Here is an 18,312-nt window from a genome sequence, read left to right as displayed (position 1 = left end):
CAGAATGTGCAGAACCCTTGCGTGGGGATGACTAAAATAGAAACAAAATGAAAGACATTAAAAGTTGTTTTGAGTTGGATGCTAATTCTCAAATATCTTGAAATTTGTTAATATTTTCAGGCATACATGTATTTAATCAGTGGATCTATCACAAGGCGTTTATGCATGTTTTAATACACCTGCAATATTATTATTTGCCTTCCGCTAAAATCAAAAACATTTGCCTCTAGTTATTAGCAAGTCAGTTGGTGATGATTACGCCATTAACTATGCTGGTTTGCAGATTCTAGCATTGTTTCAGTTGCAAGGAGGCCAGATGTTTCAGCCTTCAAATTCATACAGAACTGCCTGACGCATCCAAATAGAAGATTATCACTCTCTTGGAATTGTCTACTTGTGCTTGGGTCTATTTCACTTTGAGAGCACAGAATACTATCTGAAAATTTAGTAGCATTTCAAGATGGGACTTTTCATTGCAATTAATATTGAATGTCGAAATGCATGCAATATTTACAACAGTGCTGATTATGCCATAGTTGCCCTGTGATGCAAGTTGAAAAATAATCATATGGCTATCTTGGTGATATTTTCTTTCATTGAGGATTTCAAAATATTAGCTAGTTGAACGGTGGGAGAAAAATACTCTATCGTATTTATTTTTCAAAATTTGGCTTTTCGGATGAAGTGTTGCCAAAAGTTATTGACAACGTTGGAGGTCAAGCAACTTGAGATGATGAAAACTAAAAATATTACATTGTGGAAATTATATTAGCTGACCTACGACATCAAATATGTCGCTTAGCCCCAATATACTGACTTCTGCTTAATCTTTTGTAAATTTTAGTAATCAATATTTTATGCCAGGCACTTTTTGAATATCAAATGTATAATTTGTGATTCTTCAGTTCATGGCAGCAGCCTATTGTTGATGCTGTAATATTTAGGAGATGGTGAACAGAAATATCCATGAACATAATGGGACAAAAATAGTTTAAATAATTATCAATGTCCCTGCAACTCAGGAGAGAGTAGTTGTACAAGCAAATATGTGAATTGAATATTTGTGATTGCTGGCAGCAACAACCGATTCTTACACTTGGTGGTTTGCCATTCTATGCATTGCATCGAGTACACTTATATTTGCACTGTTGAAATAAAGCAAATTTGACACAGAATTAAATCAAATCATTTCAAATCTTAAGTATTCATTTACAATATGGTAAATTCATTATTATCAGCCAATTTCGCTGGGATCGAAAGTGAATGATTATAATTGTAGTGTCTTTTTTGTTTACGTTTTGACTGTTGACGATAAATAAAAATCTTTCGTGTCCCAGATTTTAAACAGCAAAGGTAAATGAGGAAAATATGATCTTGGTGGAAATGAGATTTGAATATTTGGGGGCTTGGTGTGTTTGCACCCACCATACTAATTACTCCAGTTAACCAACAATTTTACTTTTGAAAATTCTAATTAACGGTGAAGGTTCATAAGTTCATAATGACAGGAACAGAATTTAACCATTCGGCCCATCAAGTCTACTCTGCCATGACTGATCTATCTCTCCCCCTCAACCGCATTCTCCTTCCTTCTCCCCGTAACCCCTGACACCTGTACTAATCAAGAATCTGTCTCTCTACCTTAAGCATATCCATTGACGGCCTCCACAGCCTTCTGTGGCATTGAATTCCACAGATTCACCACCCTCTGACTAAAGAAATTCCTCCTCATCACCTTCCTAAAAGAACATCCTTTTATTTTGAGGCTATGAACTCTGGTGCTAGATTCTTCCACGAGTGGAAACATCCTCTCCGCATCCACTCTATCCAAGCCTTTTGCTATTTGTTGGTATTCGGTTACTTATCTTTAATCTGATGTTAACACAACTCAGTTCATGAAAAGAAATCTAATGAAGGGCGCATCATTATAAAGTCGGTCATTATATAATTTGTAATGCTTATTGTTAACTGTGCAGTGTTTTCATAAAGTAATAACATTAATTGTGAAATTAAATATTTAAATTTAAATCTTGTGCTGACCCGATGGACTTGTTGCTTTTCTAGGCACAGGAGAAAGCGGCAAGAGCACATTCATCAAACAGATGCGGATCATTCATGGAAGTGGATATTCGGATGATGACAAACGGGGTTTTACTAAGTTAGTCTACCAAAATATATTCACTGCCATGCAGTCGATGAACAGAGCCATGGAAACGCTTAAAATCCAGTACAAGTATGAGCAAAACAAGGTAATTTGTTAAAATGAGGCACCATTTTTTAATTGTTGTAATGTGTACACAATTAGAACAAAGTTGTAATCCTTGCCATTTAAATAAGTCTGAGCTTCTCACCTCAATTGTAGTCAGTCATATAGCACAGAAACAGACCCTTCGGCCCAACTCGTCTATGCCGACCAAGATGTCCCGTCTCAGCTAGCCCCATTTGCTCTGATTTGACACATATCCCTCTAAATCTTTCCTATCCATATACCCGTCCAAGTGTCTTAAATGTTATTGTACCTGCCTCAACTACCTCCTCTGGCAGCTCATTCCATAGACCCATGAGTGGAAAAAGTCGCCTCTCGGGTTCCTATTCAATCTTTCCCTTCTCACCTTAAACCGTTGTCCTTTGGTTCTTGATTCCTGTGCCCTGGATTAACGACTCAGTGAATTCATGATGCCACTTTCAGGGAACTGTGCACCTGTACTCCTAGATTTTTCTGGTCTAATACACTCCCCAGTGTATTACATTCACTGTGAAAATCTTGTCCTGGCATCCCAAAAAGCAACAGCTCACATTTGGTTGCACTAGACTCCATTAGTTATTCTTTTTCTGAGTTGATCAAGATCCTGCTGCAACTTTTGATATACATCTTCACTGTCTACGATAACACCAATTTTATCTGTCATCTGCAAACTTACTAATCATGCCTTGTACATTCTTATCTAAATGCTGACATAAACCACAAACAGTAATGGGCCAACACCAATTCCTGAGGCACACCATTAGTCATAGCATACAGTTAGAAAACACCTTACCCAGAGTAGGAGCATCAACAACCAGAGGACACAAGTTTAAGGTGAGGGGGAAAGATTTAATAAGAACCCGAGGGACAAATTTTCCCATACAGATGGGTATATAGATTAAGCTGCCAGAGAAGGTAGTTGAGGCAGATACTATAACAACATTTAAAAGTCATTTGGACAGGGTTTAGAGGGATATGGGCAGGTAGGACTCGTGTAGATGTGGCATCTTGGTCGGCATGGGCAAGTTGGGCTGAAGGGCCTCTTTTAATGCTGTATGACACTCTGACTCTGACAGCCTTGCTCAAGTCCATATAGACAATGTCGATGGCCTTGCTCTCATCAACATTGGTGAGAGATGTTCTCCCCCGAACAAAGCTACGTTGATTATCCCTAATCGGCCTCTGCTTATCCACATGCACATATAATCTTATCTCTCAGAATTCTCTCCAGTAACTTACCGACCCAATTGTTAGGCTCTTTGGTCATCAGTTCGCAGGCTTTTCTTTGCAGCTCTTCTTAAACCATGGCACAACATTATCCCCCCTCCATTCATCTGGCTCCTCACCATGTCTAATGATGATTCATGTATATTAGGGGTCCCGAAATTTCTTCTCTCGCATCCCAAGGTGTCTTCATCCCAAGACACACGGGTCTTGTTGTTCCTCCCCTTTTCCTAATCTAACACTGGGGTCCCAGCACAGAGCCTTGTGGCACCTTACTTGTCACTGCCTGCCATTCTGAAAAGGACCTGTTAATTACTTCTCTTTGCTTCCTGCTTGACACCAGTTCTCTACCCATGTCAATTCTCCACTCTCAATACCATGTACTCTAATTTTGCACACGAATCTCTTGTGTAGGACCTTGTCAAAGGCTTTTTGAAAGTCCAAATACACCACATCCGCTGGCTCTCCCTTATCCATTCTACTTGTTACATCCTCAAATTCCAGAAGATTAGTCAAGCATGATTTCCCCATCATAAATCCATGCTGACTTTGACCGATCCTGTCGCTGCTTTCCAAATGCGCTGCTGTTACATCTTTAATAATCGACTCAAGCATCTTCCCCACTACCGATGTCAGGCTAATCTCTCCCTCCTTTCTCTCTCCCTCCTTTCCTAAAAAGTGAGGAATTGATCCAGAGTCTATAGAACATTGGAAAATGATCACCAATGCGCCCACAATTTCCCAGGCCACCTCCTTGAGTACTCTGGGATGCAGACCATGGGGATTTATCCTCCTTCAGTCCCAACAGTTTACCTAACACCATTTTCTGACTAATGTGAATTTCCTTCAATTCCTCCTTCCCACTAGATCCTTGGTCCACTAGGTATATATTAGGAAAGTTTAAAATCCCCTACACTGACCGATTAGTCTTACAACTGCCATCAATCTCCAAACATATTTGTTTTATTTTCCGTTGACTATTTGGGGGCTTTTAGTACACTCCCAACAAAATGATCATCCCCTTTTTATTTTTAACTCCACCCAAAGAACTTCACTGGATGAGCCATCAACAATGTCATCTTGGACGATTGCCTTGACGTTCAGCTTAATCAGAAAAGCAATACCTTTGTCTTTGACCTCCAGTTCTATCTTGCCTGCAGCACCTATACTCTGAAATTATAAGTTGCTCGTCTTGTTCTTTCCTTACCAGGTTTCCCACACGGCCATAACATACCAGTCGCACGTACTTATCCACCCCCTGAGTTCATCCGTCTGAGTTGTAGGTCCTCTTGTATTGAAATAAAGTTAATCCTTTCTCCCTACTGCCCAGCCACTGCCTATCCTGTCAATGAAACTTCTTTTCATCGACTTCGAGCCTCTCACTTGCCTCACTCCTGCTTTTTATCCCATCCCTCTGCCAATCTTGTTTAAACATCAATTTGATTAAAAGATAGTCCAATTGGTTTTTAACTCTGCCTTTTACTTATGCACGAGTGGATACCAGTCGAAGTTTGGAATATGCTCTACCTGAATGTAACTTCAAATCTACACTCCTATCTACTCTCAGTAATTATTCCACCAATAGGTTAGCAAGAATCTATCCAAAGTTGTCTTTTAAAAAAATTAAAGACTACTTCCTCCACCTGAGGAAAAGAGTTTCAAAAAAATTCTCATCACCGTCTTAAATTGACAACATCTTATTTTCAAACTGTCCTCTCTAGTTTTAGGTTATCCCATAATAAATCTCTCCACATAACATCTTGAGGGGTTTTGACAGCATGGATATGCTTCAATTAAATCTCCTCACAGTTTTAAATTCCACTAGATATAAGCCTGGTCTGTTTAACCTTTCCCCATAAACATTCCACCCATGCCAGTTATCAGTATTATAAGCCATCATTAACTGCTTTTCATACTGTTATCATCCTTCCTAAATAAGGAAAATAATGCACGCAAGATGTAGCAAAACCTTTGCCTGATGACAGTGTCAACGGACTTGTGTGTACAATTCATTTAGCAAGAAAACATAACAATTTTAGCTTTCCTAATTACTGACTGTGTGTGGTAGCTTTGTGTCAATCTCGCATTCGGACAACGCAGATCACATTACAATTCAGCTCAATAATTTCTTGCCATCTAGTTTTTTAAAATTTCTGTCAAAATGGACAACTTCACATTTTGCCACATTATACTCCATTTGCCAGATCCTTGCTCATTAGATTTGAACAATTCTCCCAATGATTATTTATTTTCATATGAAAGAGGAAACTTGCAGCTGCTTGCTAAATTAACAATCTAACTGAAGCATTAAAAAAGATTTGTGGTAATGGATATGGTTAATATTTCTAACTCGGGTAGCATAAGATAAGCAATTTGCAGCTGTCTCAAAACAATCATCATTGGAAATGAGAATTTACTTATTAGCTGCTATAATATGTATATGACACTGATTAGTATGGAACACAAGAGTGCTGAGTAACTCAGCAGGTCAAGCAGTATCTCTGGAGGACATGGATGGGTGATGTTTTGGGTATGAGACCATGCAAGATTCCAGTATCTGCAAATTCTTTTGCCTATCTCTTGAGTTCTCTCGATGTTCTGCCTCACCTGCTGAGTTGCTCCAGCATTTGGTGTTCTTTGCAAGATTCTTTCATCTGCAGTTCCTTATGTCTCCATTGATGTCTCCACTATCAAATGTGTCATTTTGTGTTTTTATTGCAATTACCCAGAAGGAGATTTGAAAATACTGCAATGCAATTTGGGTTGATTGCCTTCCGTTCTTGTGGATCTGTGTAACATTGCGCAATACTTTAATTTCACAGTATTGATGTAGCCGAGGAAACTGGTACTTGCCAGTTATATTTTGGCAAGACTTCTTTTGAAATTTTGATAGGATATTTTCTTGAATTTGGGAAACTGCTCAAATTATCACCTATCCACATACTCTCGATGCTGCCTGACCCGCTGAGTTACTCCAGCACAACACTTCAGAATAAACCACATTGGGGTTGGAATTGCGTATTATCCAGGCTAGTAATGAATGTCAGGGGATTCAATCCCTGAAGGATGTTAGTGAGCTGTGAATATTTGCATTTCAAGTATTTTGTGATCACTTTTAATACTTATCATGACGTGTAGTGTTTCAGTAGTAGTTATTTGATAAGATGTTTCGGCAATTGTATAGATTCTACAGCTGAAAAAAATTTCACAGAAAGATTTGAAGAACTGTTGTGGTGCAGTGCGTTTGTAAATGGTGCATAAAAGCAAATAAATATTTATCAAATGTGAGATGTAATATTTTTGATATTTTGTCATGTGTTCATTCAACTAAGCACAATATGTGTGCATGTCGTATAACAGAGGATTAGCTATTGCCCTGCAGGACATTTAGATGGAACAAAATAAATGAATTCAACAAATCTGCCTCCTAAAATTATATGGGAATCATAATACTAGAGACAAAGCAATTCAGCACTTTTTTGCACTCTTTAGTGAGACTACATATCTTTTTGTGTTCGCATTTTATTTACCTTTAGTAAGATGTACTCGAGTTCTATAATTCTTCTTGTATTTTAATGTTAAGAAAATTCCATTTTTGTTAAATTGTTATACCTCTTGCTTGGAAGGAATGAAAGCTGACTTGTGTGAGAATTGTACATCTGCCATTACTTTATGATCAATCTCCAATACAAATTTAATTGTTGCTGTATTAGTGTACTCTTGGCAGAATGATCTTCTTGCATTTGAGGCAACAGAAGTTATGAAGCTGCTTCTGCTTCTGCTGTCTCTGTTGTCGTTCGGCTGACTGAGGTCAGTTGACAGGGCTCACCACGGGGAGGTCGACAACATGAGCCCCAGAATGAACTTAAGTTTGTTGAAGAGTAGGTGGGTAGATTTGAATTTGTTCAGTTTGATCATTGTACATCTAGCATAATTTCAGTGTAAGCCATTTTCAAGTGTCAAATGTTCATCCTTTTCATTCTCTCCATTAAGCACTTGGATTCGCTCATGCTCCTTGTGTCTCAAACTGTAGTGTTTTTGTAGCTTGGTCACTTGATTTGCAAGCTGTACCTTATCCCACTGTGGAATTTGGGTTTAACTTTGAGAACCTGATGCTCATTTCTTTCGTGTTGGTGCATATGTCATGCTGAACAATGGTATTAATTCACCAGGACTTTTCCTCACCGTCTTTGAGATGAAATCAATAATTGCAACTCATCTTGAAAATAGTGTTTTGAATTCTTTTAGTGCTTCACACTATATTGGATAAAACTGCAGAAAAACAAATCCAGGCCACTTTGGTTGGGTCGCATTTTATTGAACTGTGATTTAACAGGAACACAAAGGCACTGCACCACAACAATTTAGGGAAATTCTTGAATATTTTAATTGATTTGCCAGGATTGCACGCAAAGTAAAGTTTTTCACTCTCTTTGTATACATGCCAATAATAAAGCAATACCAAATATAAGTATTGGTAAGTCACACATTTGCCACTCTGGTGTTCCTCAAAATAAGATCCAAGCTGATCTGCACATCAAGTCATTTCTTGATTGACCAACCCTGTTGAACTATAGGAATCTTCAAACAATAGAATAGTATATTATGCGCTTCCTATTATGCTGTAATCATTCCTATGCCCTATCATTCTAATCCCTTCAACTTGAAAATCCAGCCTGTCAGCAAATTCCCTCTTCAAACCTTTCATAGCCTTTGGGTTTCATTAAGATTAACAATTATTCCAAACTTGCATTCCTCCAAAAAGATGATCCCCTCATCCCAAGAATTAGGCATTCTGCTTTCAAGGAGAGTATTATTTCAATGAGGCAACTAAAACTACACACAGTGCCTCAAATGTGGTATTCTTCAGTCCCGAATGGTTGCAACAAGGCTTCCCTAGTTCTATATTGAACTCTAATCTGATTATGCCAACTTGCAGCTTTCATCCTGATTACTGGTTTGTAGTGGCCTGGCGGAGGCCAGAAAAAGGCTGGACGCCAGGCAGGTTTAGAAAGTTCTTTATTTGGCTGTGAGCCTCCACTCACAACGAAGTTCACCTCAGGATAAACCACTCCCCCCAACGGGCTGAGTCTTAACCGCTTAAGCCTGTCCGTCAAGTGCCGAGGGGGCTGACCCAAGGAGTAGCCTGATATCCAGGGACCGCCACAGGACCCCACCCCCCCCAAGAACCGGAGGTACGAAGCGGACAGGAGGGCGCACGTGGCGACCAGCCCGGGTGTGTACCACGCCCGGCACAGGGACCAGCGACCGACCGACAGGTGGAGGGGACGTAGCAGACACCGGCGGGGGTAACGTGGACGGAGGGCGACCGCGCGGGCGGGCCTGCGCAACCGGCACCGGCCGATGAATGTCCACGTGTGCCGGCTTCAGCCGTGCAACCGAAACAGTCTCACTGCGACCCCCCATGTCCAGGACAAATGTGGACGAGCCGTGTTGCAGGACCCGGAAGGGGCCCTCGTACGGCCGCTGGAGAGGTGTCCGATGAGCGTCCCTGCACAGAAAAACGAACTGGCAGTCCTCCAGAGCAGGAGGGACGTGCGGGTGGAAGGTCCCATGACGAGACGTGGGCACAGGCGCCAGTGTGATGAACGTTGAGGTCACCAATGTAGTGGCCTGGCGGAAGCCAGAAAAAGGCTGGACGCCAGGCAGGTTTAGAAAGTTCTTTATTTGGCTGTGAGCCTCCACTCACAACGAAATCCACCTGTGGATAAACCACTCCCCCCAATGAGCTGAGTCTTAACCCCTTAAGCCTGTCCGTCAAGTGCCGAGGGGGCTGACCCTAGGAGTGGCCTGATACCCAGGGACCGCCACAGGTTCTTATATTTTCTTTGTTTTATCAATCAATGTTCTCAGATTTCCCATTATACAAATTTGATTTGTATCATTATTTAAATAAATATTTATACCCATCTTCGCCAAATGAATAATATCACTTCAACCAACGTAATTTTGCATCTGCCTTTTCTACTCACTGAACCTGTCTAGAACACTTACAAAACATTATTGATGCAAATAATTGAGCTGATAGTTCATTAATTATCTTTATGGCATCATCTTTAGTAACTGTCCACCAACCTGAGAATTACTTTTTTCCCCTACTAGCAGCTGCTTTCTTCATGCGAATATAGTCTTTAAGGAACCCTCAGTTTCCTTAAATTTGTGAACTTTTATCAAATGCATTATGAAAATCTAGATTTTACATGCACCTGTAACTTTCCCTTTACCTAACTTGGTTATAATCAATAGACAATAGACAATAGACAATAGGTGCAGGAGTAGGCCATTCAGCCCTTCGAGCCAGCACCGCCATTCAATGCGATCATGGCTGATCACTCTCAATCAGTACCCCGTTCCTGCCTTCTCCCCATACCCCCTCACTCCGCTATCCTTAAGAGCTCTATCCAGCTCTCTCTTGAAAGCATCCAACGAACTGGCCTCCACTGCCTTCTGAGGCAGAGAATTCCACACCTTCACCACCCTCTGACTGAAAAAGTTCTTCCTCATCTCCGTTCTAAATGGCCTACCCCTTATTCTCAAACTGTGGCCCCTTGTTCTGGACTCCCCCAACATTGGGAACATGTTATCTGCCTCTAATGTGTCCAATCCCCTAATTATCTTATATGTTTCAATAAGATCCCCCCTCATCCTTCTAAATTCCAGTGTATACAAGCCCAATCGCTCCAGCCTTTCAACATACGACAGTCCCGCCATTCCGGGAATTAACCTAGTGAACCTACGCTGCACGCCCTCCATAGCAAGAATATCCTTCCTCAAATTTGGAGACCAAAACTGCACACAGTACTCCAGGTGCGGTCTCACCAGGGCCCGGTACAACTGTAGAAGGACCTCTTTGCTCCTATACTCAACTCCTCTTGTTACGAAGGCCAACATTCCATTGGCTTTCTTCACTGCCTGCTGAACCTGCATGCTTCCTTTCATTGACTGATGCACTAGGACACCCAGATCTCGTTGAACTCCCCCTCCTCCTAACTTGACACCATTCAGATAATAATCTGCCTTTCTATTCTTACTTCCAAAGTGAATAACCTCACACTTACCTACATTAAACTGCATCTGCCATGTATCCGCCCACTCACACAACCTGTCCAAGTCACCCTGCAGCGTTATTGCATCTTCCTCACAATTCACACTACCCCCCAACTTAGTATCATCTGCAAATTTGCTAATGGTACTTTTAATCCCTTCGTCTAAGTCATTAATGTATATCGTAAATAGCTGGGGTCCCAGCACCGAACCTTGCGGTACCCCACTGGTCACTGCCTGCCATTCCGAAAGGGACCCATTTATCCCCACTCTTTGCTTTCTGTCTGTCAACCAATTTTCTATCCATGTCAGTACCCTACCCCCAATACCATGTGCCCTAATTTTGCCCACTAATCTCCTATGTGGGACCTTGTCGAAGGCTTTCTGAAAGTCGAGGTACACCACATCCACTGACTCTCCCTTGTCAATTTTCCTAGTTACATCCTCAAAAAATTCCAGTAGATTTGTCAAGCATGATTTCCCCTTCGTAAATCCATGCTGACTCGGAATGATCCCGTTACTGCTATCCAAATGCTCAGCAATTTCGTCTTTTATAATTGACTCCAGCATCTTCCCCACCACTGATGTCAGACTAACTGGTCTATAATTACCCGTTTTCTCTCTCCCTCCTTTCTTAAAAAGTGGGATAACATTTGCTATCCTCCAATCCACAGGAACTGATCCTGAATCTATAGAACATTGAAAAATGATCTCCAATGCTTCCACTATTTCTAGAGCCACCTCCTTAAGTACTCTGGGATGCAGACCATCAGGCCCTGGGGATTTATCAGCCTTCAGTCCCATCAGTCTACCCAAAACCATTTCCTGCCTAATGTGGATTTCCTTCAGTTCCTCCATCACCCTAGGTTCTCCGGCCCCTAGAACATTTGGGAGATTGTGTGTATCTTCCTCAGTGAAGACAGATCCAAAGTAACGGTTTAACTCGTCTGCCATTTCTTTGTTCCCCATAATAAATTCCCCTGCTTCTGTCTTCAAGGGACCCACATTTGCCTTGACTATTTTTTTCCTCTTCACGTACCTAAAAAAACTTTTGCTATCCTCCTTTATATTATTGGCTAGTTTACCCTCGTACCTCATCTTTTCTCCCCGTATTGCCTTTTTAGTTAACTTTTGTTGCTCTTTAAAAGAGTCCCAATCCTCTGTCTTCCCACTCTTCTTTGCTATGTTATACTTCCTCTCCTTAATTTTTATGCTGTCCCTGACTTCCCTCGTCAGCCACAGGTGTCTCTTACTCCCCTTAGAGTCTTTCCACCTCTTTGGAATAAATTGATCCTGCAACCTCTGCATTATTCCCAGGAATACCTGCCATTGCTGTTCTACCGTCTTCCCTGATCAGACACAACTTTTTATAGGCGGCACGGTTGCGCAGCGGTAGAGTTGCTGCCTTACAGCGAATGCAGCGTCGGAGACTCGGGTTCGATCCTGACTGGCGCCGTCTGTACGGAGCTTGTACGTTCTCCCCGTGACCTGCGTGTGTTTTCTCTGAGATCTTCGATTTCCTCCCACACTCCAAAGACGTACAGGTTTGTAGGTTAATTGGCTGGGCAAATGTTAAAAAAATTGTCCCTCATGGGTGTAGGATAGTGTCAATGTGCGGGGATCGCTGGGCGGCGCAAACTCGCTGGGCCGAAGGGCCTGTTTCTGTGCTGTATCTCTAAAAACAAATCTATAGTTTAGAGATACAGCGCTGAAACAGGCCCACCGAGTCTGCACCGACCAACGATCCCCACACACTAACGCTATTCTACATACACTAGGGACAATTTTACACTTATACCAATCCAATTAACCTACAAACCTGTATGTCTATGGAGTGGGAGGAAACTGAAGATCTCGGAGAAAACTCATGCGGTCACGGTGAGAACGTAAAATGTCCATACAGACAGCACCCGTAGTCAGGATCAAACCTGCGTCTCCGGTGCTGAAAGGCAGGCATTATTTATTGCCCATCCCCAGTGCCCTTAAGGTAGTAGTGAGTCCACTGCTTTGAATGGTAGCACTCCTTGTACTACAGGCACTCTGTCCTTTTTGAGCTTCAGCAATTACCTTGATGATGATGCAATGCTTCATATTTCAAAGCAATGGAGATGGGGAACATTGCTAATTAATTACTACCTTTGCCTTTGTAGATGAAAGTCTTCAGTTCAGAAGGTCAAAGAACCTATGGTGGGAGGTTGCAGTATATGCATATAGATGGAATAAAACGCTGCTCTCTGTGCCAAAAGTGAAATTACTAAATAGTGAACTGAGGTGCTAGAAAGCTGAGCTGTGTTGTTGAAGCGACACCCAACCCCACAATTAGAATGAGGGAGTGTGTTTCTGTATTGATAATAAGGCTTTAGGAAGTCATGTGGTGAGTCACTTTCCATTTGAATACCCAACTCTTTAATTTTTCTTGCCCTGATCATTGTCAGCCACTTCGGCAGTACTGATTTAACTCATCACTATCAGAGCAGGCGTGAATATTAACCAAGTCATACTGCACATGACATAAACTGCTTTGTTATTGTAGTAGATGTGAATAGACTTGATCACTGTGATCAACAATTATCCACTTCTGATAGAGGGAAGATAATCGATAAAGCAGCTGAAGATGGTTGTGCCTGAAGACTTTACAGTGAAAAATACTCAGGTTTTTAAGCAATCAAACCATGCATACTTTCTGAAACAGTACAGAATAATTAAAATTCCCACAACTCCTTGTCTGAAAGCACCAGTTCAAATGGTATTCATATGATTCTAGAAATCTGGTAAATATTGCCATGTGCCTGTCACAAAACCATGTCACTGTTCTGTACTTAGCATTATCCTCATCTGTAAAATCCAAGTGAGCTCCATCAGTGGAGCTAGGCTAGATAGTTTAGAGGTTTCTTGATTATGTTTGTCCCAAGTATGATGGCCCTTCAAAATTACTATATTTAAGTGGTATAGTTGAAAGGTAACCCAAAATTCTAAAGTAAGTAATGACTTTCCATCTTTTTTCTTTATTTGTACTGTTCTTTATTTGAATCCACTTGGTTACTGTAAATTCCTGCCCCAGCTTTGCTGTGGCAGTTTAGCATATTCATTGAGTCTCAGTATTTGTGGTTTTGGTAATTGCAGAAAGTAGTGCGTTTGATCATGAATATAGCTCAACTGCAAATTTCTGAATGTTAGCCTGTTTCACGTTTTAATTCTCAATGCCACTCAACAATTAATAAAATGTATTTTCAGTTTTAAAAGAATTTCATGTAACCTTTTTCAAGGCATTGATTAACAGTTCAATTTCAGGTCAGTAGCCCAAATTGTGGGACATAGCATGAAGAAATACATAAATCAGTGTCTGCCTGGGGAATGGTGAGGTCCGCTATTTTTGTCTTAAATGGAGTCTCACTTGTCATTCGAACAATAGTTCACATTTGCCATTTGATCTCCAAGTTCAGTCTTTCCAGGAGCTATTGTAGCCCAATCTCCTAAAATTATATTTCTTTCCCACTGGTTGAACTATTAATCTTGACTGTATTGACCCCAAATCCAGCCAAATGCTTTAAAATATTTGACTTTGTTTTCAGAAAAAACAGACATTTGCACACTTATGGTTATATCCCTTGTGCATGCCTGATGTTAATTGATTCACATTTGGCAGCTGTGCAGACAGCTGCCGAGTCCCTTAGTTCTGAAATTATCTTACCAATTCTTTATATTGCTTACTAAAATCAACCTCCTTGAATTAAATTTTGTTCATCCAATCTACTGCCACTGCTAATGTTAATGCCAGTGATATTTCTTGTGGTGATTTATATGGCAAAAGGTGTTGGTTGAATGTAAACGGCTGATTTTTCATCAGATAGAAGGAAGCAATTTGACCTGTTGAGTTAATGCCAATTCTCGGAGCAATCCCATCAATTCCATTTCCCTTATCTCTCAGTAAACTCTTCCATATATCATTATCTCCATGATTTTCCCATCATCCTCAGGCTCAGCATAATTTAGAGTAACCAATTAACCTACCAACTGGCATAAATATGGCTATGGAAGGATACTAATGAACCTGAGGGGAACCTGAGGGGAACCTGAGGGGGAGGAGGAGTGTTCATAATAAGATGCAAGCTTCACAGTACTAAGATTTGTGATTGAAACTAGCCGCTATACCTTTTTGCCCTGATCAACCAAAAGCAGAATTTAACTGGGTAATTTAAATACAATTAGGAAAATTATGATTAAAACAAATTAGCATCATTAACAGGTAAACACAGGCAAGGAAGTTATTTGATGGGCAAATCATTGGACAAAGGCCAAAGAGACTGGTGAGAGGCTAGAAGGATAAAGAGTTGCAAATGTTTAAACTTTGGGATAGTAAAGTTGCAAATTGTGCATCCGTTGTAAATGGTACAAGTGGACGGGGAGTAGGGGAGGAAACTGGTGCAAGGTCAGCCAAGTTTTAGGGGAGGGGAAAACCCATTGTTGAGGGAGAAAAGGGGAGGGGGAAGGAGGCTGTTGTGGGTTTAGTTTAGAAATATAGCACGTCCGCGCAGACCAGCGATCCCCGCACACTTGCACTATCCTACACGCACACTGGGGACAATTTAAAATCATACAAAGCCAATTAACCTACAAGCCTGTACGCCTTTGGAGTGTGGGAGGATACTGGAGAGACCCCACGCAGGTCACAGGGAGAACATACAAACTCTGTACAGACAAGCATCTGCAGACAGGATTTAGCCCGTTAGTTACTTAAAACTGGAAAAAGATATAATGTTCATACCGTTGGGTTGTAAGCCACCAATGTGGAAACTGAGGTGCTGTTGTTCCAGTTTGCCTGAGGCCTCACTTTGGAAATGGGGGCACACACAGACATGTCAGTATTGGAACAGGAAGGGCAGCTAAATTAGTTAATGTTAGGGAGATTTAGTTGGCCTTGGCGAAAGTGTTCGGCAAAGTGGTTGTCAAGTCTACGCTTGGTCTTGCTGATGTACAGGGGGCCACATTGGGAATACCAGGTGCAGTTGATGAGGTTAGAGGAGGTGCTCGTGAACTTCTCTCACCTGGAAGGACGGCTGCAGTTCGTGGATGGAGCCGAGGGAGGAGGCATAGGGACGGGTGTCACATCCCGTTCATGAACATAGATGCAAACGGGTTGGTTAGAAAGTTTGCAGATGACACCAAGATTCCTGGGCTTGCAGACGGTGAGGAAGGCTGTCAGCGGGATAATGCGGGATATAGATCAACACAGGAATGAGTGGAGAAATTACAGTACTTTCTGAGAAGACAGGATATTGGGCATGTCTCCAGTGACACTAAACCATCTTCAGATGTACCATAGAGAGCATAATATCAGATTGTATCACACTTTGGTTTGGGAGCTCCTGAAGATGACAAAAAATTGCAGTGTTGTATATGTAGCCCAGACCAGCACACAAACCAGACCTCCCACCATTGATTCTATCTACGCTTAAGGCTCTCGAAAAAGTAGGAAACCTAATTAACCTGTCCTACCCTGGTCATTCCTGCTTCCATCAGGCAGAAGGTGCAGAAGCTTGAAAGCGCACACCACAAAACTCAGGAGCATTTGTTTCCCTTATGTTATCAGGCTTCTGAATGGTCCTGCCATAAGCTATGGATACTTTCCGATTCACCTCTACCCCATTTTGGACATTGGACTTTGTCTATGGGACTGGTGTGCTATAATGCCTAGAACTATATTCTGCACTGGATCCTCCCCTTTGATCTATCTATTGTATTTGAATTTGATTTGATTATATTTATGTACAGTGTTATCTGATCTAATTGGATAGTAGTTTCACTATCCGTGACAGTAATAAACCTAAATGTAAAAATGGAGTTTGATCGGAACAAGTAGAAACATAGAAACATAGAAAACAGGTGCAGGAGTAGTCCATTTGGCCCTTTGAGCCAGCACTGCCATTCAACATGATCATGGCTGATCATCCAAAATCAGTAACACGTTCCTGCTTTCTCCCCATATCCCTTGATTCCGTTAGCCCTGAGCTCGTGTGAAGAAGTGTCTTAACCCGAAATGTCATCTGTTCCTTCTCTGCAGAGATGCTGCCTGTCTCTGGCCTTTTGTGTCTATCTTAGCCCTAAGAACTCTTTCTAACTCTCTCTTGAATACATCCAGTGAATTGTCCTCCACTGCCCTTTGTGGCAGTGAATTCCATAGATTCACAACTCTCTGGGTGAAAAGGTTTTTCCTCATCTCAGTCCTAAATGGCCTACCCCTTATTATTAAGCTGTGACCCCTGGTTCTGGACTCTCCCAACATGGGGAACATTTTCCATGCATCTAGCCTGCCCAATCCCTTAATTTTGTTTCTATAAGATCTCTCATCCTTCTAAATTCCAGTGAATATAATCCCAGTCGATCCATTCTTTCATCATATTTCAATCCCACCATCCTGGGAAATAACCTGGTGAACCTGCGCTGCACTCCCTCAATAGCAAGAATGTCCTTTCTCAGATTTAGGAGACCAAAACTGCACACAATACTCCAGATGCGGTCCCACCAGGGCCCTGTACAACTGCAGTAGGACCTCCTTGCTCCTATACTCAAATCCTCTTGCTATGAAGGCCAGCATGCCATTTGCTTTCTTCACAGCCATCTGTACCTGCATGCTTACTTTCAGTGACTGATGCCCAAGGACACCCAGGTCTCGTTGCACCTCGCCTTTTCCTAATCTGACACCATTCAGATAATAATCTGCCTCCTTGTCTTTGCCACCAAAATGGATAACCTCACATTTTTCCAGTTTGAGGTGTTGCACTTTGGGAGGTCAAATGTAAAAGTTGATGGCAAGACCTTTAACAGCATTGATGTGCAGGGGAATCTTGGGGTCCAGGTGCATAGTTCCCTGGAAGTGGCAACACAAGTAGAGAGCGGTAAAGGTGGTGTATGATATATTTGGTTTCATTGATTGGGGCATTGAGTATATTAATCAGGAGGTCGATGCAGTTCTGGAAACCTTGGTTTGGCTTCATTTTGAGTATTGTGTACAGTTATGGTCGCCCCTTTACAGGAAGGATGCGGAGCCTTTGGAGAGAGTGCAGAAGTTGTTAACCACAATGCTGCCTGGATTATAGGGTATTAGCTACAAGGGGAGACAAACAAATTGTTTTCTCTGGAATGCTGGTGCTTGAAAGGACACATGATAGAAGTATATGAAATTGAGGCACCCTTACTCAGTTTATTAGCCTGAAAATATATTTTCATGGCAATAATTCAATTAAAAAATTGGATTGAAGATTAATACTTGGGAATAACAATGTTTGCGGGAAATATGGTTACTGAGTTTGGGTTTTTAACGATGGTCACATTTACAAGAGGCAGAATCTGTAGTGGCGGAGCCAAGAGTGAGCAGTGTACTCGGAGTGAGTATCAGGCTTGATTGGTTTCAACGGTATGAGCCTTAGCTGCTGATCCTATTTACAGAAATTAACTTTGGTTTTGGTCATTTGTAATTGATAGTTTGTCTTTTTAAATGTATATGAGATAATTTCCACTTCCACCTCAAAAACATTGCCCGTCTCTGTCCATCCCTCTCCTCCACAGCTGCAGAAACCCTCATCCACCCCTTCATCACCTCCCGTCTGGACTACTGCAACAGCCTCCTCTATGGCGCACCCTCAAAAATCATCAATAAACTTCAATACATTCAAAACTCCGCTGCCCGTCTACTCACACACACCTCGATCCGTGACCATATCACCCCCGTCCTTTATAAACTCCACTGGCTCCCCATCCCCCAGAGAATCCAGTACAAA

The 18,312-nt window shown here is 41.6% G+C and overlaps 1 protein-coding gene across 3 annotated transcripts in view; it reads left to right on the top strand.

Moving 5' to 3' along the window:
* The window catches only part of LOC144607015 (guanine nucleotide-binding protein G(q) subunit alpha), an 84,492-nt gene that overhangs the window by 44,397 nt on the left and 21,783 nt on the right, over positions 1-18,312 (top strand). For all 3 annotated transcript variants that reach the window (XM_078423550.1, XM_078423553.1, XM_078423554.1), the window contains exon 2: positions 2,065-2,249. In XM_078423550.1, coding sequence (XP_078279676.1) covers positions 2,065-2,249 — 185 coding nt within the window. The remainder of the gene's footprint in view (positions 1-2,064; positions 2,250-18,312) is intronic.

Source organism: Rhinoraja longicauda, chromosome 28 (assembly GCF_053455715.1).
Source record: "Rhinoraja longicauda isolate Sanriku21f chromosome 28, sRhiLon1.1, whole genome shotgun sequence".
NCBI classification, from domain to species: domain Eukaryota; kingdom Metazoa; phylum Chordata; class Chondrichthyes; order Rajiformes; family Arhynchobatidae; genus Rhinoraja; species Rhinoraja longicauda.
This window is presented reverse-complemented; position numbering and strand designations above follow the sequence as displayed.